At 51.9% G+C, this 22321-nt stretch overlaps 1 protein-coding gene across 1 annotated transcript; it reads right to left on the reverse strand.

Annotated features, from left to right (window-relative positions):
* Positions 1-289: 289 nt before the first annotated feature.
* On the reverse strand, positions 290-20558 carry Dhx37 (DEAH-box helicase 37). Its single transcript, XM_076922964.1, has 27 exons — positions 20389-20558; positions 18302-18471; positions 17551-17663; positions 16445-16784; positions 15892-16040; positions 15033-15125; positions 13959-14055; positions 13070-13183; positions 11903-12004; positions 11678-11792; positions 11182-11277; positions 10868-10944; positions 9714-9858; positions 8913-8989; positions 8451-8683; positions 7375-7486; positions 5244-5350; positions 4970-5158; positions 4684-4808; positions 4475-4591; positions 3520-3692; positions 2507-2621; positions 2272-2409; positions 1994-2088; positions 1836-1909; positions 1262-1359; positions 290-1128 (listed from the first exon to the last, which is right to left on the reverse strand). Exons 1-27 carry the CDS (start codon positions 20489-20491, stop codon positions 1043-1045), a joined length of 3453 nt encoding a protein of 1150 aa, XP_076779079.1. The 5' UTR covers positions 20492-20558; the 3' UTR covers positions 290-1042.
* Between the last annotated feature and the right edge of the window lie 1763 nt (positions 20559-22321).

Genomic DNA, 22321 nt, shown 5'->3' on the forward strand with positions numbered 1-22321 from the left:
AGCTTGGCTTTGTCCCCAGGACTCTGTAACAAGTGGCCCGAGTGACATATGAACCACAGCAGCAGCATCACCCAGAGGTAAACAACCCGCTCCATTCTGCAGACAGACGGATGCAGCCTGACACCTGATGGTGCCTTTTCAGCCACGGGAACAAACAGATAGCTCAATGTGTTGGGGAAATCGGGAGGGAGAGGGAGAAAAATCAGAAAACCACGTGAGGATGAACATTCTGGAAACTGACAGGGTGACAGCTGCTCAGCATGTGACATGTTTGAGGTGACAGACAAGCTGAAATGAAACAGCACACCACAAATATTTACTCTTAACAAAACTGTGTGAGACAGGGTCTTGCTGGGCGGTGGTGACACACACCTTCAATCCCAGTACTTGAGGAAGGCAGAGGCAGGGGAATCTCTGAGTTTGAGGCCAGCCTGGTCTACAGGCCTAATTCCAGGATAGCAAGGGTTATACTGAGAAACCCTGTCTTGAAAAACGAACAAACACAGTCTTGCTGTGTAGCTCAGGCTGGCCTTGCATTTGGGATCCTTACCAGCTGAGGCCACAGGTTCACTGGCCATATCCAGCTAGAGCAGCATTTTAAGACAGAACTTGCTGTCTACCGATGCCAAAGCAGGACCCTGGAAATCAGTCTCCATCTACGTGGAACAAAACCCTGGGGTGATAGCCATCCCTCATCTGGGGCCAACCATTTGGCAAAGTCACTGGTCACCGAAGTCTGCAGCACTTGCTACCCAAAATGCTGTGAGGTTGGACAGGTGCTCTGGGAGAAGGGTCCACTTTCCTGCCCCAGTGTAGCTCCGTGCATCCCCAGGGTCTAATGTCACCTGAAGAGTCTGTTTCAGACAGGGAGGAATGTGGAAGACACATCATGTCTGTCTTCTTATAACAGTCACAAAGAAGGCACTCCTGGTCAGTGCAGCTGTGAGCTTGGCTCTGAATTGGGCTGAGGTAAAAAGGGGCTTCCAGGGCCACAGCGTGCCTCCTGGTAACAGCCTGGTTGACTGTGCAGCTGGGTGTGTGGTCAGCCGTCAGTGGTAGGGGGCCAGTTCTTCTCAACATCACTGTGCATAGCCTTTGGGAGCCACTCGCAGTATTCAGCCAGCAGGTCTATGGGAAGAAGTGGTCAGGGTTAGCGTGCGAGGCCAGGGGCTTGCTTTGTCAGATAGACCACCATGGCACGTGGTTTGCTTAGGTTCTTCCTCTGAGCAATATCCCCTGATCCCAGCTGAGTCACACTCACATTTGGGGCTTTTCTTCCATGCAGCCAGCAGGGAATCACGGGAATCAACCTTCTGGGCCACAAGGGCTCTCAACAGGGTCTCTGTCCTGGGCTGCAGCCTGTAGAAAGGAGATGATAGCTGACTATACCAGAAGCAGGGATAGACAGGGATAGACCTGCTACTCAGTCATTGGAAGCCTCTTGTGCATAGTGACAGCATGCAGTGTTCTCCAGGACCCCTCGCTACTCATGTCCACCCAGCCCCTTGAAGGACACATGTTCTTTACCATAGGTTAGGCCCTACTGTCAAGACTGGGGCCCGTATAAGAAGGGGACACAGAAAAGTGGAGAAGGCAAGATTGGAATAATGTAGCCACCAGGAGTGAGGCAGGTAGGGAGAGTCCTGAGAGACAGGTAGAGATGCAGGAGCCCTGACATCTTTAGAAGGGTGAAATGCCCGAAGGCCACTGACAGCTCCAGAATGAAGGAGGCTCCTGTGGTTGTCACATCCCCAGCATATGTGACTGACACAGCAGCCCTAGAGAAACCTCTCTGCCACTGCCTGTGGTGATACTTCAGGAATATACTCTTGTACCTGGCCCAAGTCTTCAGCATGGTGTTGGGGCTAGATAGCAGGCAGCTCTTGAATGAAGCCAGCTTGCGGCAGACCTGGTGAGAGAGCACAGGACTGTCGAGTGGGGCCTGCAGTTCATGACACCTAGGAGACAGGCCACAGGTAGCCCAAGAACTTACCTGTCCCTCCAGCAGAAACCGTGCAAAGTACTTGTAGCGGTCAATGCCTTCAGGGAAGTCCACCTGGACAGCAGGGAGTGGCCAGCCCACGCGGTCTGGGGGATGGGAACGTGTGATGAAGGGCAATTGCTTCATCTTTCCCCCCAAGCCCATGGAGGAGCAGGGGGACTAGGGGGACCCCCTCAGGCACATGGCCAAGAGCAGCGCATGAGCTGATGAGTCCAAGAAGCTGAGTGGCTATAGGTGACCAGGCCACCAAGGAAGCGGTCCCAACTCACAGAACACGCTGGCCCGGTGACACAACACCCGTCCTGACTCTGGGCAGTAAGCAGGGGCCGGCTCCTCCAGGGGCGCATCGAACTGGCAGTAGGAGGGCAGCAAGGAAGGGATCCACTGGATTTCCACGGTGGAGACACCTGAAGCCAGGAGAGGGCGTCAGGTCTCACACGCTCTCCCAGAGAGACAGAATGCTCCACAGCACCCACTGATGTCACTGCGGCCACTATGCAGTACCTTTCATGTACATCTTGGTGGTCTCCACAATTTCCTGGTAGACTACAAACTCGGGCAACTCTCTGAAGAGCACAGAGCTGGGGTGGATGAAGACGGGATCATCTAGAAGAGGGGTCTGCAGAGAGGTGGATGCAGGGTCAGCTCAGAGAAAAGCCTGCGCTCTCTCTGCTCTTCAAGTCCACTCGTCAGGGTCCAATCATCAAGCCAGTGAGCCAATGACCAGGCACTACCCAGGATGCATTGTTCTTTGGCTATCAACTGATGCCTGGGCCTGGGAAGATGGCTCACTTGCCATGCCAACCTGATGACCTCAGGTCTGCCTGTGTATGTGTGCCCATCCCTCACTGAAATAAAGAGCTAGGGCCCAGTGAGATGGCTCAGCAGAGAAAGGCACCTGCCACCAAGCTTGGTAATGGGAGTTCAAGTCCTGGGACCCACATGATAGAAGGAGAAAAAAAGATTCCTGTAGCCGGGCGGTGGTGGCACACGCCTTTAATCCCAGCACTTGGGAGGCAGAGGCAGGTGGATTTCTGAGTTCGAGGCCAGCCTGGTCTACCGAGTGAGTTCCAGGACAGCCAAGGCTATACAGAGAAACCCTGTCTCGAAAAACCAAAACCAAAACAAACAAACAAAAAAAAAAGATTCCTGTAATCTTCTGATTTCCATACATGTTCCCAGCAGCATATACAAACACACAAAAGAAAACACAGGGCTGGAGACACGGCTCATCGACTGCTGAGCACTGACTGCTCACAGACACTGAGCGGTGAGGTGGAAGGGAGCTCAGGTTTCTCCAGGGTAGAGAAACTGTCTCAAGTTGACTGTGCTGATGCTGGCCACGCTGAACAGTGAAGCCAGGGTGACCTTATGATGTAGAATGTATCTCTAGAAAGTAACCAAGAAGCTGAGGGTGACATCCTATGCTCCAACAAACAGCAGGCCTCACCTGCTCTTTGGTGGGGGCCTTCCCAGAGGTTATGGGGTCAGTCACCAAGGGTAGGCCTATGTCCCACCTTGTAGGCATTCTTCCACTTGGGGTCCAGCAGGTCCTCACTCTGAACCCGGCGGGCCAGGTGGTCACCTAGACCAGCTGCCATGATTTGTCGCAGGTAGATCACCTGGCTCTCTGTAGGAGGCTGCATTTTGGGGTCCAGAAAAAGCCCAGCTTCAGGGCACACTGCGTTCACTGTGAGGAAGGTGAGAAAGGAGTCCAGGAAGTCTAGGTCAGAGGAAGGCTGACAGTCCTTCAGGAAACCACCCAGCACTTGGGCCGCACCCACACAGTGCTTGTTTCTGATATAGAGGTCAGCAGTGGCTCAACCCAGAGCCCCTTCCTGGGCCAAAACCTAGAGTCTCATGCCAACAAAGCCCTGCCAAGGGACAGCCACCCCAGGCTCCCATGGGGTAGGATAGTTACAGGAACCTCAGCCCCGTCCATCCCTTCACTAAAAGGTGGCCTGGAGAGGCCTGTGGCTCCACATGGCCACCTGCTGTCATTAGTGTTAGGTGCTGTCCACAATTACATACACGCATATGGCTCCATGCGTGTGACAGCAGGCAGGAAAACAGGCTACAATGATGTCCTGCTCCTGGGGAAGTGTGGGCTAGAAAACAGCCACTGATCCTTGAAGCCTACAGCTGCTACAACAGCACTGGGTTCCCAATTAGATGCCACCTTCACCCAGTGGCCATCCTGTATCTTAAAATGGGACATTCTTGAGTCCTAGATAGAGGAGCCACCTGTGGCTAAGTAGGAATTCTGTACCCATGGGTTGATAACTCTGGGGACATGTGGGAGGGAAGAGGACCAGAGGCAGCCTTCTAGGTGAGTGTGCAGGAGAACTAGATGTTGACTTGGGGCTGAGTCCATCCCAGTGGGCAGGCTTATGAGCAGGTGTGGAATCTCTATCACAGCAAACCCAAGCAGAGAGGGACAGCTGTCTGTCCACACTGTCACCTGGGCTGTACCTGCAGTGGTCAGCTGGCCACGCAGGCGCCGGATCTCTAGCATGGCCTTGTAGCGCAGTCCGTTAGCTTGGCAAAACTGGGGTGAGCAGCCAGCGTACTCACAGGCTCCCACAGCACCTGGAGAGCAGGGCAGGGTGTTCTCACTGGTTGGCTCCAATCTGCTCCAAGATACCAATCACCCTCCTTCATGCCCTAGAGGTGGCACTAACCCAGCAACACCATGAGGTCACCAAGCTTCAGAGATGCCCCCTGCCCGGCCCAGGTCCTCTTCATCTGGGCCACACGGGCTCGACGGCCCTTCAGCTCTGCAAGCTCCTGCTCACTGGCAGCTGGTCTGTAAACACACACACGGCCCACTGGGCTTCAGCCCACTGCCCTGAGGGATCCTCTGATGAAACCCTTCACCCTTCAGATAAAGTGGCTCAGGCTCCCCAGACCAGCACTCCTAATGGAGAGCACAGAGGGCTCCGAGGGATAAGGCTGTCACTAACCCACCTGTCCAGTTCCTCAAACAGCTCACGCACAGTCATGGCAGCCACGATGGCAATGGTGTAGGGCAGGCAGCCGTGCTGCTGGCTCAGGGCTAGCATCTTGGCATAGCGGGGCGCCACAGGAAAGGTGGACATGGTCCGCCCCAGGGCAGTGATGGGGCAGCTCAGCTGTGACATCTGTAGCTTCTTCATTCTGGGGACAAGGGATACAGTGGGTAAGAAGCACGGAGCCTGCTCTCGGAGGCTCTACCCATGCTTGCCCACCCTCCCCTGCCTACCTTTCCTGTTTTGGAGGTGCCTGCAGGGCCCCTAATGCAATCAGCAGCTCCTCTGCAGCAACGAGGGCCTCGACGGAGGGAGGTGTGGGGAACGGGAAGTTGATGACCTGGCACAGGAAGGCACAGAGTGATGCAGAGAAGCAAGCCCCATGTGGTCACGCTGGCTGCAGCAGGTGCTGCTCCTCTTTCCTCTCAGCCTGTCCCCAGGCCATGGGTCATGCTGAATGGAACATGGAGCCTAGGTGCCCAGGATCCATGTGCTAGGATGACCCCAAATTAAACCTCCTACTGTGTGCCCGGGGCTATATTATCAACTAAAATCTAGACGTTTATAAGCAACAACATATGAACCATCATGCAATACTTAGGAAAAAAAGGTATTATGCTTGAAAAATATGACTGTGGTCACGGGTGCCACAAGGATGAACGTCAAGTTCTAGGTGATCACCTAATGTGATTTTTTTTTTTTTTTTTTGGATTCTGAATCAGTTGTTTGTAACAAAGAAACAGAAAATCACTGGGGATCCCCACCCCTGTTAAAGGGACAGATTTCTTCACTAGAGAGATGCGAACAATGGCCTGTATCACTACATGCAGTGAGGTACAGTCTTTTTATTTTAAGAGACATGATCTTGCCAGGCGTAGTGGTGCACACCTATAATCCCAGCTGGGTGGGTTTGAGTTTGAGCCTGGTCTACACAGGGAGGTCCAGGCCAACCACAGCTATATAGTCAGTACCTGCCTCAAAATACGGTGACAGAGAAAGTCACGGTGTCACTCTGTGCTCAAACTCATGTTTCTGTCCGGCCTTAAGCCATAACAATCCTTCTGCCTCAGCCTTCCAACTGCTGGGGGTACAGATGTGTGCACCTATGCCTACCTTAACCTTCAACTTCTAACCTTCCTATCGCTAGCTACCTCCTAAGTGTTGGGGTTTCAGGTGTGCACCACACCCAGTGTATATGGTGCTCAGTAGTGAACTTAGGCCTTCCTGTGTGCAAGGCAAGCATTCAACTGATCAAGCTTCATCCCGCCAAGGGTATATGTATATGTATACTGGCTTGTTTGGATTTTGTTTGTTTGTTTGTTTCGAGACAGGGTTTCTCTATGTAGTCCTGGACCAGGCTGGCCTTGAACTCTGAGATTTGCCTGCTTCCTCCTCCCGAGTGCCTGGGATTAAAGGTATGTAGTACCACCACCATTCCCTGGCTATATTCTTTATTTTTAAGGCGCTTTTATTTTACTTTTTTTTTTTTTTTTTTTTTTTTTTTTTTTTTTTTTTTTGGTTTTTTGAGACAGGGTTTCTCTGTGTAGTTCTGGCTGTCCTGGAACTCACTCTGTAGACCAGGCTGGCCTCAAACTCAGAAATCTGCCTGCCTCTGCCTCCCAAGTGCTGGGATTAAAGGCGTGCGCCACCACTGCCCGGCTATTTTACATTTTTTTTTATTCTTATGTGTGGGGGTGTACATATGCCAAGAGCAAGTATGGAGGACAGAGAACATGCAGGAGATGGTTCTCTCCTTCTACCATGTGGTTCTTCCAAACTCAAATCAGCAGGCTGGGCAGCAGGCACCTTTACTGGCTGAGCCACCTCTCTAGAGCAGGCAAGAGTCTTCAGTTTTAACTTTTCTTTTGGGTTCTGGGACAGGACCAGGTCCAGATGCATTTCCAGGCTTCCGTAGCTCACTAGATATGTTCTTGAACAGAGACTGTCTCTTCCCTGACTTGGTTTCCCTATCTGTTAAGTGGTTATCTGGATGTCATGTGACAAGGATTGGGGGACAACATACAGTACAAGCAGATCCTGTTCACTGGATCACCCCATCCTGGAGTGGGGAGAAGAACCCCAGCTCTATCAGAGGACCACGCTGGCAGTGAAGCCTGCATTCAGGAATCAGCAGGATATCTGAGTGCCCACAAGTTTTGTGGGATCTGGCTATCCATGAGCCTCTGTCTCCCAGGGGACAGGCAAGCTGTCCTCATTAGAGGCTGAATGCCACCAGGGTACCTCCTGACTGATGGTCCCTTGGGATACCACTCCAGCTGGTTTCCTGGAAGGCGCAGCTCTGGGATGACAATGCACCAGGCTGAGGATTGAGCAGGAAGGGAGGCGGCTACGGCCGAGACTGACCTTCTCAATGTTGAGTGCTTTCATTTGCAGGATCAAATCCTCCACAGGTCTGCGGGTTATCTCTGGAGGAGGAAACTTCTCAAAGTCCCCGAAAACAGCTGAGGAATACAGCCTAAGTGGGGAGAAGTAGAAAGAAGAAGTCAGCCAGACTTCTGGGCCAATCATGCCGAGCACTTGGAGCCAGGCCTGCCCTCACCAGGGCAGTGAGTCCCACCTCCAGCTACCCCACCTATATTCTCCTGTATTTTTTAAAGTTTTCCATCCTATAAACTAAAGAGGTGTTAAAGAATGGCAATAAAGCTATTCAAAGTAACAATATTAGGAGAAAATGTCGGCCGGTGACATGACTGCCACAGATCTAGCTCTCAGACGTCAGAAGAACCCTCTCCTCTAGGCCATCAGCAGATGGACGGAGCCTAACTAAGAACTGAGGAGAGGCCTGAACTGACAGTTCCTGAGAAGGCACAGAGGCAGGCAGCCAGTGCAGAAGACGCTAAGAGCACTTGCCTGAGGGGAGCACAGACTCAAAGGCACTGACATAAGCCTCATGCTACTGCAAACAAAGGCGAAGAAGAGGAGAACCTGGGTACCTGGCTAGTGGCTCATCCCTCATTAATTAAGAGCTTCACAGGGACAAAGATGAGCAGACATTCAAACTGACACAGGGCCACATGTGTACACAACAGAATAAAGGAACAACCTCAGTGTCCAGCAGAGATGACAGTAACAATGTGACAAGGCAGTGGAAAGGGACTCATCCACCAGGAGAAACATGGTGAGGTGACCCTGAAAACTAGGTGGTGGCTGGCAGACAGTGATACCTTCTAGGGTGCCCTCAGGGAGTGACCACTCTCAGGAGTGCTACCCCGATGGTGGTGGCGGTGGCCCAGCTATGAAATTATTGTAGAACGTGGACTACTTCCAAATAAGCTGTTGGCCACCGGGCAAAGGCAGGTAAAGCAGCCAGTGGTGTGGGAAGGGCTGTGGTGCTCCTGAGGACACATGGCCCGCTCATTGCAGAGGGGCAACTGCAGCTTTGCTTCCCAACGCCCATGATACAGGGACAAGTGGCCTACCTATAGCAGTGGCCTGGCTCTGTCCGGCCTGCACGGCCAGCCCGCTGGTCAGCAGATGCTTGGGAGACCCAGGTGACACGGAAGGAGGACACACCTGTGACACGGTCATAATAGCGCTTTTTGACTTTCCCACAGTCCACCACATACTTGATACCAGGGATGGTGAGGGATGTTTCAGCCACGTTGGTGGCCACAACACACAGCCTTGTCCCTTCTGGAGGAGGTTTGAAGACCTGGGAAGTGGGAGTAGACAAGACATCAGAATCAGGTGAAAATCTATGAGACGGCAGGTGGACAGATTGCTGTCAGCTGGGCAAGGTCCGCTGCTGCCCACCAAGCCCCAAGCACAGCCATCAGGAGTAGTTTCTATTACTTCAGTATCAGGGGCTGGTCAGTAAGGAGATGGCAAAGCACCTGAGGCTTGACCCACCCCATGTTCATGCTCTGAAGCTGTCCCATTACCTGTGCCTGCTTCTCAGGGGCCAGCAGAGAGTACAGCGGGAGCACGTGCAGGGGCAAGGAGGCATCTGGCTGCTCACCTACATGGGACACCGGAGTGCAGGTTGATGAGGTGCTACAGGCACAGGCCTGCTTCTAGCTGTCTGGCTGCCTCCAAATCCCTCCTACCTCACACTAGTGAGAGGCCTTCCCCAGCCCAGGCTTGAGGGCTCCTGTTTAGATACAGTACTAGGAGCTCCTGAAAGCTGTTACTGCTGCCCAGCATGGGCCTGCGATGCCTGCCACACTGCAGCATCCCTTGAGAGTAAAGTTGGCCCCAGTCCCTGTATGTGTCCAGGTAGTGTGGCAGGGTATGCTTGTACAGAAAGAGGCCTTTTTGGACACAAAATCCATATTAGTCTCTCTTTCTAAAGATGCAGTCTTCTGCTGCGTTCAAGCTAGTATTCTGAAGAGCCGGGACCGCAGGTGTGTGCTACCACACCTAGCCAACCCAAGCTGGATAACAAGGAGCTGCCCCATCAACACACTCAGGGGCCCCGAGATTCTAGACACCTCCTCAGTTGCATGAGGCCTATGTTAGCCCAGAAACGGCCATCCTGGGGATGGTGACCCACCAGAAAGGACCACCTCTGTGCTCACATACCAGCAGGAGCCAGGATGTATTTGGTCACATGCATGAGGACAGGACTCATGATTTCTCTGGTCTGAGTGGCCAACAGGGCCTATCATGCAATAGGGGCTCAGCAGAGCCGTGCTGATCTCAGAGAACAAAGAACCCGAGGGCAGAGCTCTGCCAGGCCGCACCTTCATTTGCCTCGCCGTCACCCAGGTCCAGATCTAGGTCAGAGCCCAGGGCCTCCTCTTCGTCGTCCATCTCTGCCTCCCTGTCCTCATCGCCTTCGCCGGCTGGCAGCACAGAGTAGTTGTCCAGGTTGATCTGGGGCAAAGCCTGAGGAGATGCCAACGCCACGGGCTCAGGCAACCTGGGTGTGAACCAAGCCACACCCAGGAACGTACAAGGGAAGGCCATCATCTTCTCTGAACAATCACCTTCTCTGCCTCATTCCTAATTAATAATTAGGTATGGGGGCTGGATAGCGGCTGAGCAGTTAATAGCACTTGTTCTTACAGAGGACCTGGGTTTGATTCCCAGCACCCACACAGCAAGTCACAACCGTCTCTAACTCCAGTTCCAGAGGGTCTGACCTTCCTAGGCACCAGGCATGCACATGGCGCACATACATAAACAAACACAGGCATGCACATAAAATAAAATGAATCTAAAAAAATTTAAAAATTTAGGTGTGGTGGTGCACACCTTTATTCCCAGTGTTCTGGAGACAGAGACAAATGGATCTCTGTGAGTTCAAAGCCAGCCTGGTCTACATAGCAATTCCAGCCTGCCAGGATTACATAGTGACATTCTGTCTGAAAAAGCATATAAATAAATAAACAAATGAATCAGATATGAGCATGGAGTCATCTCAAAAGGCTGCTGTGAGCTATGTACAGTTTTACAAGCTGCCTGGCCCACCTAAATGCAAAAGAGGGTACAGGCCACCGAGAAGCCACTGACACTACATACAGCTCTCAGGGTGCCTGGGGTGGGCCCTCTCCTGGGAGGCCCCTCTCCTGGCTGGCCCCTCAGCTTCAAACAGCATCTCTCCCTACTTCAGTAAGCATCTATGGTTCTATTTGTGCTCCAGGCTCCTCTCAGGCAGACCCTGTGTTGAAAATCATAACACACACTCAACCTTGCAGCGTCTAGAATTGTAATCCACCAGGACTCTGTGCTGTGGAATGGGGCTGGACCAGTGTGACCCCCAGAAACCCACATGGCTCCCGGCCATATCAGATGGGATGGACTTTACTTTCATTTCATGCTATTGACCCTTAAATTCAAAGAGTTCATGAAGATGGCAACTGGAGAGTGCAGGTCTCCACAGGATTCCACGTACCATGGCCTGGGCCTTCCTAGCTCTTGTCCGGGACTTCTTGAACCTCCGCATCCCTTCTGCTGAGTCCTCATCCTTTTCTGTTAAGGAGGAAGAGAGTGGGAAGAGACTCCTGTGGCTAACGTAGGCAGCTGGCACTTAACTCTTGTCACTCACAGCAAAACTGCTGCAATGGTGAGCATACTGTTTTGGGGGCACAAAGGCACAGGCTCTCCTTGAGGACACTGAGATGGAGGCTGACACCCCAATCAGGGCACAAGTTGCCAGGCTTAGGGGTAGCAGGCAGAGACCACCGACAGGAGGCTATGGGTAGTTACCTTGTGGCTGGGAGCAACGAATGGGGAAGGCCTTCCTAAGCCGACGGCAAAGTGCATGCACCTCAGCCTGCCCTGTGAGGAACACCAGGATGCCACCTGCAGAGAAAACCAAGCCAGTCAGCTGCCGGTCTTATCCTTGCAAGCACTTGCCGTGAGGCTGGACAAGTCAGGAGCTAGGCCCAGGGAGCTAGGTTCTGGGTGGGTGGAGGCCAAATATGTCAGCCGAGTGGTGAGGGGCACCTAACAGCACACCAACAGGGTTTGCTGTGCTTGGGCTCTAAAAACTAGAGGCCATCCATGCTTGTCCTTTTCAAGAGAATGCTTCAACACACTACCACTGCCTTAGATATGAGGGGCACCAGGGCGGCTTGGGCTTAGGCTTGGCAGTCGCCATGCCACTATGGTTTGACTGTTCCCTGTGCTGTCAGAGGGGTGAAGGGCAAACCCATGTCCTCAGTCAGGGACGGATGGATGTGCCAGTCCCATCAGGCCTCACCTGCAGGCAGCATCCGGTGGATCTTGCAGACCTTCCTGAAGCATTCACCACTGTAGTCATCCAATGGGGTCCGCTTGTTGAAATGTACTGTCACAGGGAACTGCCTAGACTCAACCTGTGACAGGGCCACAAACTCACAAGAATGCCACAGCCCAGAAGTGTCTCTGACTTCTGAACTAACCCCTAACATCACAGCTCTCACATGTCAAGACTCAAGAGTCTTACCTTGATGACCGGGGGAGGTGTGGAGAAGAGGCGCTGGTTCTGGGTGAAGTCCTCTACCCGAAGCGTGGCAGACATGATGAGTAGCTTGAGGGGCAGGTGCCTCTGTGGAAGACAGTCTGCTGACTCAGGCACAGCACATTGAGTTATGCACCGCTCAGCACCGTGGCTACATATAACCAGCAAATGCACTCTTCAGGTTGCCCCCCACCCCCGGGGAAATGAAACCCAGCCACGGGGAACCTTTCCACTTGGGTTCTGCAGGTGACACCAGCCAGAGCCCCGACCATGAAGTCAGCTAAAGGGACCATGGCAGGGTTCCACCTTCATGAGACAGCCAAAGGGTACCGTCAGCGTCAGGCTCTGCAGGTTCATAGATTGCTGGGTTGAGCCCTCCTTCCCCCCAGGCCTGCTCCTCCCTCTTCAGGTCTGCTCTCTTTCCAGCTCTATGCTCAGATAGTGGATGCGAGGGGCCAGCTTTGGGGGCATACTATCCCTGTTTCTGTCCCTCAACAGACAGCACAGTGGAGGTGTGCCAAATGAAGGATGCACTCAGCACTGGGACGGGGGAGGGGTCAGCTAAAGGCCCGCAGCCCACAATCCTGAACTGGCCTACTACCTGTCACCTTGACCAAGGGTGGCGCCAGGAGGGCAGGACTGGCATACCACCCTTTCCTGGTCACTGTCCATCCCTAGTGCCTTCAATGTGGCTGGGCACATGGCACTCCTAAAACACCTCCACCTCCACTGTGCTGTTGAGGGACAGAAACAGGGATAGTATGCCCCCAAAGCTGGCCCCTCGCATCCACTATCTGAGCATAGAGCTGGAAAGAGAGCAGACCTGAAGAGGGAGGAGCAGGCCTGGGGGGAAGGAGGGCTCAACCCAGCAATCTATGAACCTGCAGAGCCTGACGCTGAAGGTACCCTTTAGCTGGCTCCAGCAGGCCTGCCCAGTTTTAACTTTCCACCTGAGCCTCTTGGATGTGGAGAGATCTCTCACTATGCATGACATTGGACCAAGGCCTATGAGTTAATGGGGACAGCACAGAATGATACAGCCTAACACTGGCAATGACTCATGCCCAGCTCTGGTGTCCTCTGGTACCCCTCCCAGCTCAAACCCCTCACAAGGTGATTTCTGTCTGCCCTTCCTGCACACTTCCCACACACCTTGGCCCGGAGCGCTACAATGCGAGACAGGAGCCCTAGAAGGATGTCTGTGTAGACGCTCCGCTCGTGGGCTTCGTCGATGATCACCACCTTGTATTTCAGCAGCAGGAAGTCCTGCGGGGGAGGGACAGTTACACCAGAGTGCCACCAAGCCCCCCACAACCACAGGCACTGAACCACGTGACCAATCCCCAGACTGCTTCCACCCCCTCAGCAGCCCCTAGAGGCCCATGGGGGGGGGGGCAGCAGGGCATCCTGACTGCCTGCAGCTACTGTGCATGGCCAGGAGTCAGGCTGCAACTGCATGCTGCAAGCTCTCTTTATCCTCTTCTTACAAGCAGATTTTTTTGTTGTGTTCTGTTTTGTTTTTTGTGGGTGTGTGGTGCTAGGGCTGGATCCCAGGCTTCAGGCATGCTAGAACTCCCTACCAACTGAGCCATGTCCTCAGCCCCTCTACCAAAAATGGGTATGCAGCTGGCAGTGGTGGCACACGCCTTTAATCCCAGCAGTTGGGAGGCAGAGGCAGGCGAATTTCTGAGTTCGAGGCCAGCCTGGTCTACAGAGTGAGTTCCAGGACAGCCAGGGCTACACAGAGAAACCCTGTCTCGAAAAAAACAAAAACAAACAAACAAACAAAAAAAAGGACATGAAAAGTAACCTTGCTTACTCACCCCATGGCTTCTCTGCTCACAAGGACCCTGTGCCCTCTGTCACTGACTGTCTGCTTAGAAATGATTCTGAGGTACCACCATACTGATCAAGTGACTAAGGTGCCAAGAATGGACATGCTCAGTGCCACACATGGCAGGCACACTGGTGATCACAAGCAAGATGACAGCCTACTCTCCACCCCTCCGTGTCCTGTATGAGACCGGGAAAGACAACCGACCTTCTGGATCTCCTTGAGCAGCACGCCATCCGTCATGAACTTGATCCTGGTTTCTTCTGTCACATTCCCCTCATAACGGATCTGGTAGGAGACAACCCTATGGGGAGAAGATTCATCATCTCAGAGCTAGTGATGTCTCCAGAGCTATAGGCAGCTGGGGCTCTGGTTACATGGTCCCTTCAAGGGTGACCGGAGGATCCTCCCAGCCATGCTTGTCCCAAGCTCTGGTCTCTGGGGCCGAGGATAGGGAGAAGCTCCAGAGTAAGGAACCATATTACCAGGCACACTGTTGATCTTGGATCTTGGACAGAGCATGGCTGAGCTCACTGGGAGACAAGCAGGTCTTTTTTTTTTTTCTTTTTTTAAATTTATTATATACAAGTACACTGTAGCAGTCTTCAGACATGCCAGAAGAGGGCATCAGATCCCATCACAGATGGTTGTGAGCCACCATGTGGTTGCTGGGAATTGAACTCAGGACCTTTGAAAGAGCAGTTAGTGTTCTTAACTGCTGAGCCATCTCTCCAGTCCCCAACAAGCAGGTCTTTGTTCCCAGGGCCATATATTGACAATATGGTAGAGACGCTGCAGTGCTGGGCACAGGTGGCAGCTACTGACCCCCTCAGGTACCTGAGGCTCATTATCTCTCTCTCTCTGTGGACATATAAACATCTTACAGTTAAAAAGTTAAAAATGCAAGGCTGGCGGGAGGAGCTTGTGACAGAGTGGCTATCTACTACACACAAGGCCTAGGTTCCATTCTTAGCACCACAGTGTAAAGAAATATAAGTCCTGGGCAGAGGGTTTCAGGACTGGAATTCTGTGTTTACATGGCCTTACACCAATGGCTCACTTGCAGGCTGCCACTTGCTTCTAGCCAGGCTCCTATACAGGCATAGTGTCCTTCAGCAAGCACTGGGTGCCTGGATGGCTTCTTCCCTGCCCGGCAACCCCTGCCTCAGCAAGTTAAGAGGTCTCTGCTGGACCATCCATGGGAGTGAGGCAAAATGACTCTACCTACACCTCCCTCCCAGCCTGCAAAGTCCCCTGTATACCCAGGAATCGGGGCCTCACCGATGTGACAGGTTCATCTCCTTGGCCACCCGCTGGGACATGGCTACAGCAGCCACTCGGCGGGGTTCTGTGACACCGATGATGCTGTCCTCACTGGGGAAGAAGACACATTAGCCATGACTGTCTGTCCTGGAGCCATCTCCATACACTTCAACGTCACTAGTCACCGAGGGTAAAATCCAGAGAACGGGGTACACACATCGCTTGCCCAGCGTCAGTACGGCATAGCCACAGGACAGCCAGGGGCAGCCCACACTTCACCGCACTCATGGGGCTCTAGCAGAACTTGGTGTACGGCTAGGACACGTCTCCAAGGGATGCTATTAGAATAAGGACATTTCTTCTACAGGGTCGGGGTGGGGGTTGTCTGAGCTGCATGTCATTCCTGAATAGACTAAGTATATGAACCGGTAAGTCCAGACAGTGTCAGCTTAGACAACAGGTACACCTTGAAATGCTGATGGAGCGGGGGCCCCAGGTGAAGAGAAAACTAGAATTCTGCATCACCTTGGCAACTCTTCTGCCAACTGAATTAACTTCATGGTGAATTGAGGTGGGCATCGCGATACAGAAAAATCACACTGGGTGCATAGAACCCGGCAACACTAGGAAACACATTACTCCATGTGCCTCGCACTGTGATGCTTTTGTCACTGAGCCCATGGGACCACTGAGTTTAGTGTCATTCCCATCTCTCAGGTGACAATATGCCAGGTGAGGCTGGAAATTTGTCTGAAGTCACACAGTGCACAAAGGAGAGTCAGGATTGGGCCTGCTGAAGCTCAGGCCCTTACGGGTCTCAGAACCTAAGTGCCCACTGTCCCCAGGGAATAAAGGGGCACCCCTGGCCCAGCCCCACCTGCTATAGCCTGCTTCGTAGAGAAACTGGGGCACCTGTGTAGTCTTTCCACTGCCAGTCTCGCCACACACAATGACAATAGGGTGCTCGGCCACAGCCTCCATGATGGCTTGCTCTTCAGAGAGGATCGGAAGCTTGAGCCGCTCCTCCTGTGGAGAAGATGTTAGTACTAGAGAGACAGCCACAGAGAGCAGGTGAGGAGGTGCCCCACGTACAGAGGCCACACTGGGTGACGTGATCCGGGGTCTAAAATGCATACCCAGGGACTGGAGAGATAGCTCAGTAGTTAAGAGCACTGGCTGCTCCCGCAGAGGACCTGGGGTTGATTTCTGGCAGCCACATGGTGGCTCACAGGCACCTAAAGTCCAGTTCCAACAGAACCAACGCCTTCATCTGACCTCTGCAGGGATGCATATGGCGTACATATATACGGGCATACAAAACACCCATACACATACAACCATGTCACTGTCCCTAGACGTGGACACTGAGGTTCCTTTCCATCGAGAGGTCCCACTAACCTGTCCCTTTGACCATAAAGAGAAGAACCAACCTGCATTTCAGGAGTGCGGTTCACGGGGATGAATACAGCAGGCTTGGCCAGGGGTGGAGGTGGGGCAGAGGCTGGTGTTTTTGGAGGGGCAGAGGTCCCAGATGGAGGGGGCTGCGGGGTGGGTGCAGGGCTCTTGATCCCAGAAGAAGCTGGTGGCAGATGCACTGGGTCTATCCCTGTGTTGGTCCCAGGCTGGTCAGCTGTGGCTTCCTCAGGCTCTGAATCTTCTGAAGACTCAGAGTCTTCCTCTGTTGATGATGACCTGTGGCGCTTCCGGTGGGCCCCACTGAGGCTACTGACTTTCTCCTGGCCCCCAGCAGCAGGCTGGTCAGGCTTCCTCCTGAGAGAGTAGAGACTTGAGGCAGGGATATTAGGACATCTAGTTATGGGGGCCTCTCACCAGAAGCCATTCCACATCTACCTCAGGACCTTTGCACTAGCTGTTCTTACCCTGAGACACACTTCTTGCAGATTGTCACACTGTAGTGTCTGCTCAAAGTCTCCTATTAGGGAGACTGTCACTGGGTTCAGTTCCAGGTGCCAGTCCCTTTCCTAGATGGCCCCTGTCTCTGCCTTACCTCTGGGTTCATTTTTTGGGTACAGATATATAAGTATTTGACTAACAAACACCAGTGCCTTCCAAAGGAAAAGAAACATTTTGCTTCTTGTTCTACCTCAGGTCCAGTGATGCTGGGGCAGTGGACACTCACCCAACAGCAGTGCCCTGAACAAAGAAGCTGTGTGTGTGTGTATACATGTATGTACGCACATGGACTGGTCTGGGGTGTAATCCCCTGGAGGCATGCCACCCTGAGGTGGCCCCACAGTTCCAATGGTCAAGCCCAGGTGGGAAGTGGGTTTTCAATGTGAAGCCACTGAATGCCTGATGTCACACAGAACAGCAAGAGGTGGTTTCATGGCAAGTGGGGCCTTTAAGGTGCCAAAGCAAGGTCATGGCTGATGAGGAGCTGACCTACTTGTGGCATATCAGATGCCAGGCAGGTGCACGGCCAGAAGGGCATTCGGTATGGACAGCCCTCCACTCCCCAACCGTTGCCCTTGCAAGACAACATGAGATACAAGCCCTCTCAGGCTCTGTGACTCACTCTTTGATATGATACATGCGGTCCCCGGTGCCAAGCTTGGCTGTGGTGTAGAAGAGACTCATTTCCGCCTCCGACACTTGGACTTCACTCAGTTTCTGGAGCAGTTCGGCACGCTGGGAAAGGTATGAGAGCACTGGCTACCAGGCAGCTGCTGATCACCGACCAGGGGAGGCCAGGCTTTCGGGGGATCTTAGCCTCGTTAGTACTAGACTTTAAATTGTAAGGCAAGAAGATATCACCCAGCAGCTATGAGGTGTTCTGAACACACAGGCTAGCTCTTCCTCCACCATTAACAGAACCCAGTGTCATGGGCCACAGCTCTGTAGCACCGTGTGCTATAACTACTGGCTGTCCCAGTGCACAGCAACCAGACTGGATAAAGCATGGTACCCGCTGCTGTCCTCAGGACAGATATGACTTCTCATGTGGCCAGTCCCTAAGCTATGTGACTTCTTTCGTCTCTTGTGAGCTGTGGCAGTTTCAGCTTTGTTGATTTTGACGTGTAAGTTTATGGTCTCTATACACACCCCTTCATGTACACGGTTTCTAAAGCAGGCCAGCACACTCAGAGGCTCGCTTGGATGCCACAGGTAGCTAGTGGCTACTGTGTCACTGGATAGACATGAAACACTTCCCTCCTTTCTGGAAATTCTACTAGACAATCTTGCTGCAGAGATAACAAGGAGGGGTAGACTCCCCTCCAGCCCCCTGATCTGGAGAGCTGGTGCAGACCAGCCATAGTGAGGCGTACCTGGCTCTTCTTCTCCTTCTGTTCCAAGACCTTCTGTAGCAACTTCCTCTCCTTCTTCGTCAGGGGCTTCCTCTCTTTCTTTGAAGGGGGCGGTGCCTTGGTCTTCTTCTTTCTCTTCCCTGGCAGCACCAGTGCATTGCTTGCATCTACTCCTTTCAACACATCTTTGTCTGAAAAGACAGCCACAGTGTCACTAGGGGGCAAGAAGTTGCAGGGTGTCCTTGATGCTTACTCATGACAAATATCAGATGAGGTCGCCACCTCCTGCAGGTGGCCCATGTCACCTACCAATCTTGGAGTGCTGAACAAGGGTCTGTGTGTCACAACTGTTAGCATTAACAAGCTATGACATTCTTGAGGGACTACGGGGAGGGAGGATGTAGCTCAGGTGGGAGGGAACCTGGCTAGCATGCTGAGAGCCCTGGCACCACATAAAACCAAGTATGGCAGTTCAGGACAGTAATCCTTTGAGAGAGGACAGCGAAAGGACCAGAAATTCAGTCACCCCTGACTACACAGGCCAGCCTGGGATACATAGAACCCTGAAGAGTGCTCAGAACTAGGCTACTGAGCTGTGGGCTATGCCATGTCTACTTTTATTTTCTTTTTAAAGATTTATTTATTTATTTTATGTACATGAATACACTGTAGAGGTCTTCAGACACATCAGTAGAGGGCATCAGATCCCACTCCAGATGGTTGTGAGCCACCATGTGGTTGCTGAGAATTGAACTCAGGACCTCTGGAAGAGCAGTCGTGCTTTTAACCTCTGGGCCATCTTTCCAGCCCCCATGTCTACTTTTTTTTGTTTGTTTGTTTGTTTGTTTTGTTTTTCGAGACAGGGTTTCTCTGTATATTTCTGGCTGCCCTGGAACTCTGTAGACAAGGCTGGCCTCAAACTCAGAAATCCACCTCTGCCTCCCAAGTGCTAGGATTAAAGGCGTGTGCCACCACTGCCTGGCTCCATGTCTACTTTTAAATTAAGAGCCAGAGGGTGTTATGATTCCACTGAGGAAGAATTAAGTCCAATTTTACAGATATGAAAACAAAGGTAGAGGTACTGTAACGTGGCATGCCCCAAACCCAAGTCTCAGGAGCCAGGAAGACATACTTGATTCTACTGGATCAGATCGCTTTAGCTCTAGTCTCCTCCCAAACCAGCCTGATCCTGAACATGCCTTCTACTATTCCCCTTCCTCCCTTCAGGACCCCAGGGAGCATCTGAGATGGAAGGTGAGTCCTTTTCACAAGCTCTGGGTCAGCACTCTCCTCTCAGCTCTCCTCCACTCCCCTCTCCTTCCGGGCTGGACTCTCTTCTCAGGGAGCCAAAACTCTACTCATCAGACATAAATAAGTGCCATCTATATACGAAATGTTTATGCTCCTCTGAACTTGCCTGTCTTGAGCAGCTGAGTCAATAGCTTCTAGTTTTCCTTTGAACATCTGCAGGGCCTCAATCACTCACCACTACCCCCCTTCCCAACATCTGCCTTCTCCAGCAACCCGACCAATGCCCATGCTCTGCTGTCACCTTTGTGCTTACACACGGGCTCAGTCAGGCAGCACCTCCAGCCAGCTCGCCTTCGGAATACACCAGAATCCAAACACTGGTCCAAGCATCAACTCCAGCCTCCCACCCCATCATCCTTCAATCCTTAATGGCACAACCAATATGCCATGGTTACACATTACCCTTCATCCTGTCCCTCTTTGGCTAAGTCTTCCATAGCTCCTCACTTCCTCTGTTAGAAGTTGGGGCTTGAGACAATGTCCTGCTTTGTAGCCCTAAGCTGTCACTACTTCTAGAGACCAGAACAGTGTCCCCGGTGCTCACAGGCGCCCCAGCACCCAAACATAGCAATCAGCCTGGCGCACGGCTTAACGGGCCTGGTCTGAAACACACATTTATGGGTCTGTGGGAAGGAGATGATTATAATAGGCCTGGGAATGGATGCAAAGAACTAATCTGCGTGCCATATACTCCGGGCAGTACCCCCACGCTGCCGGAGAGGCTGTCACGCCCCCTGCTCCAGTCATGTGGAACCCGGCTCTCACTCCAGACATCCTCCCGGTCCCCGGCTTCTCACCGTCCAGCTCCAACCGCACGGGAGGCGCTTCAGGGCCCTTGGCGGGCCGGGGCTCCGCCTGCAGCCGCCCCTTCACGTTGTAGCGGCGTCGCAACTTCCCCATGGCTCCTCCACCATGCGCGTGGCTCCGTAAGCCAAGGTCTCTGGGAATCGGAACCAAGCGTCAAGACTTCCGGGTTACGCATGCGCAAAAGCCGCTCATCAGCAGCTGGGGGCGGAGCTAGAGGCCCGACCTGCCGGAAAGGGAGGTCTTAGCGGAAAAGGCGGGCTTACTCTGTTGGTAGGCGGTCCCTATGTAAATAAGGGGGCCGGGCCTAGAGGTGCCTGAAGAACCTGAGTTTATGATCAAGCTGTTAGGACATTTGAACTGTGTAATAACATTAATTTGGGGCTGAAGAGATGGCTCAGCCGTTAAGAGCAATGGCTGCTCTTGCAGAGAACTTGGGTTCGATTCCCAGCACCCATATGGCAATTCACAACCGGTCCAGGTGATCCGACACCATTTTCTGGCCTCTATGGGAACTACGCTAATATGCATACTCAAATACATCCATAAAAAATACAGACATACAAACACACATACGCACGTAAAAATACTATAGCTCACCAGATGTGGTGATCTTTAATCCCAGCCAGCACTCAGAAGTCAGAGGTAAGTAGACTTCTGTGAGTTCATGACCAGCATGGAACACACACACACACACACACACACACACACACACACACTTCCAGATTAACCATAGCTACATAGTAAGACATTGTCTCAAATACAGGGGCTAGATGCCTTTAATCTCAGCACTCAGGAGGCAGGGGCACGTGGATCTCTTGAGTTCAATGCTAGCCTGATCTACAGAGCAAGTTCCAGGAAAACCAGAGATACACAAGAGAAACCATGTCTCCAAAAAGCAAAAATAAATAATACGTAAATAATAGGGGGCTAGAGAGATGACTTAGAGGTTAAGAGCACTTGCCGCTCTTGCAGAGAACCCAGTTTCAGTTCCTAACCCCCACATAGTAGCTCAAAACCATTCCCAACTCCAGTGCCTTCTTCTGACCTTTGAGAGCACTAGATACATATATGGTGCATATAATCACCATGGTGTGCAGGTAAATCAGTCACACATAAATAAAAATAAGTCTTTAGTATTAATTTGACTAAAATTATAAACTATAACTCTGCCCCTAATACAAACGTCTCCTACCTCGTTTTGTTCATCTGTGTTTTCTGACAGCTCCACAGGTCAGGTGAATTAGTTCCACAGAAAAAAGTGTAAAATATTTCCATGGCAGGAACAGAGAATGTAAAAAGAAGACATCTTCTTAAATGGTTTAAAACTCACTCTGTCACTTGATCTGAAGCGCACTCAGAAGCATTTCTGAACCCCGTAATTACGCTGCAAATAGAATAGTTATATTGTACCACATTTTTTTTCTGTTTAAGAATTAATCTGAAGGGGGTGTGGCGGCACACTGAAACTCCAGATCTTGGAAGGTGGAAGCAGAAAGATAAGAAGTTCAAAGTTAGCCTTGTCTATAAAGGACAGAATATGGCTTGCCTGAAACCCTACCTCAAAGAGGAAGGAAAAGGAAAAAGAAGGTAAAACAAAACAAAACAAAAACAGGGAGTGGAAAACAAGTTTGGGTTACATAATAAAACCCTGTCTTTGAGGGAAAAAAAAGGACAGGGTTCAGTAAGATTGCTTAATAGATAATGACAATTGACTACTAAGCCTTGAATTTGATCATGAATCCTACACACACACACACAAATAATGATAATAAAATATTTTTTTAGATGGGGTCTCTCTCATAGTTCTGGCTGTCCTTGAAGTCACTCTGTAAACCAGACTGGCCTCAAACTCACAGAGATCTATCTGCCTCTGCTTCCCAAATGCTGGGATTAAAAAGTTGTGCACCGTCTTAGCAAATAAAG

Source organism: Arvicanthis niloticus, chromosome 24 (assembly GCF_011762505.2).
Source record: "Arvicanthis niloticus isolate mArvNil1 chromosome 24, mArvNil1.pat.X, whole genome shotgun sequence".
In the NCBI taxonomy this organism is placed as follows: Eukaryota; Metazoa; Chordata; class Mammalia; order Rodentia; family Muridae; genus Arvicanthis; species Arvicanthis niloticus.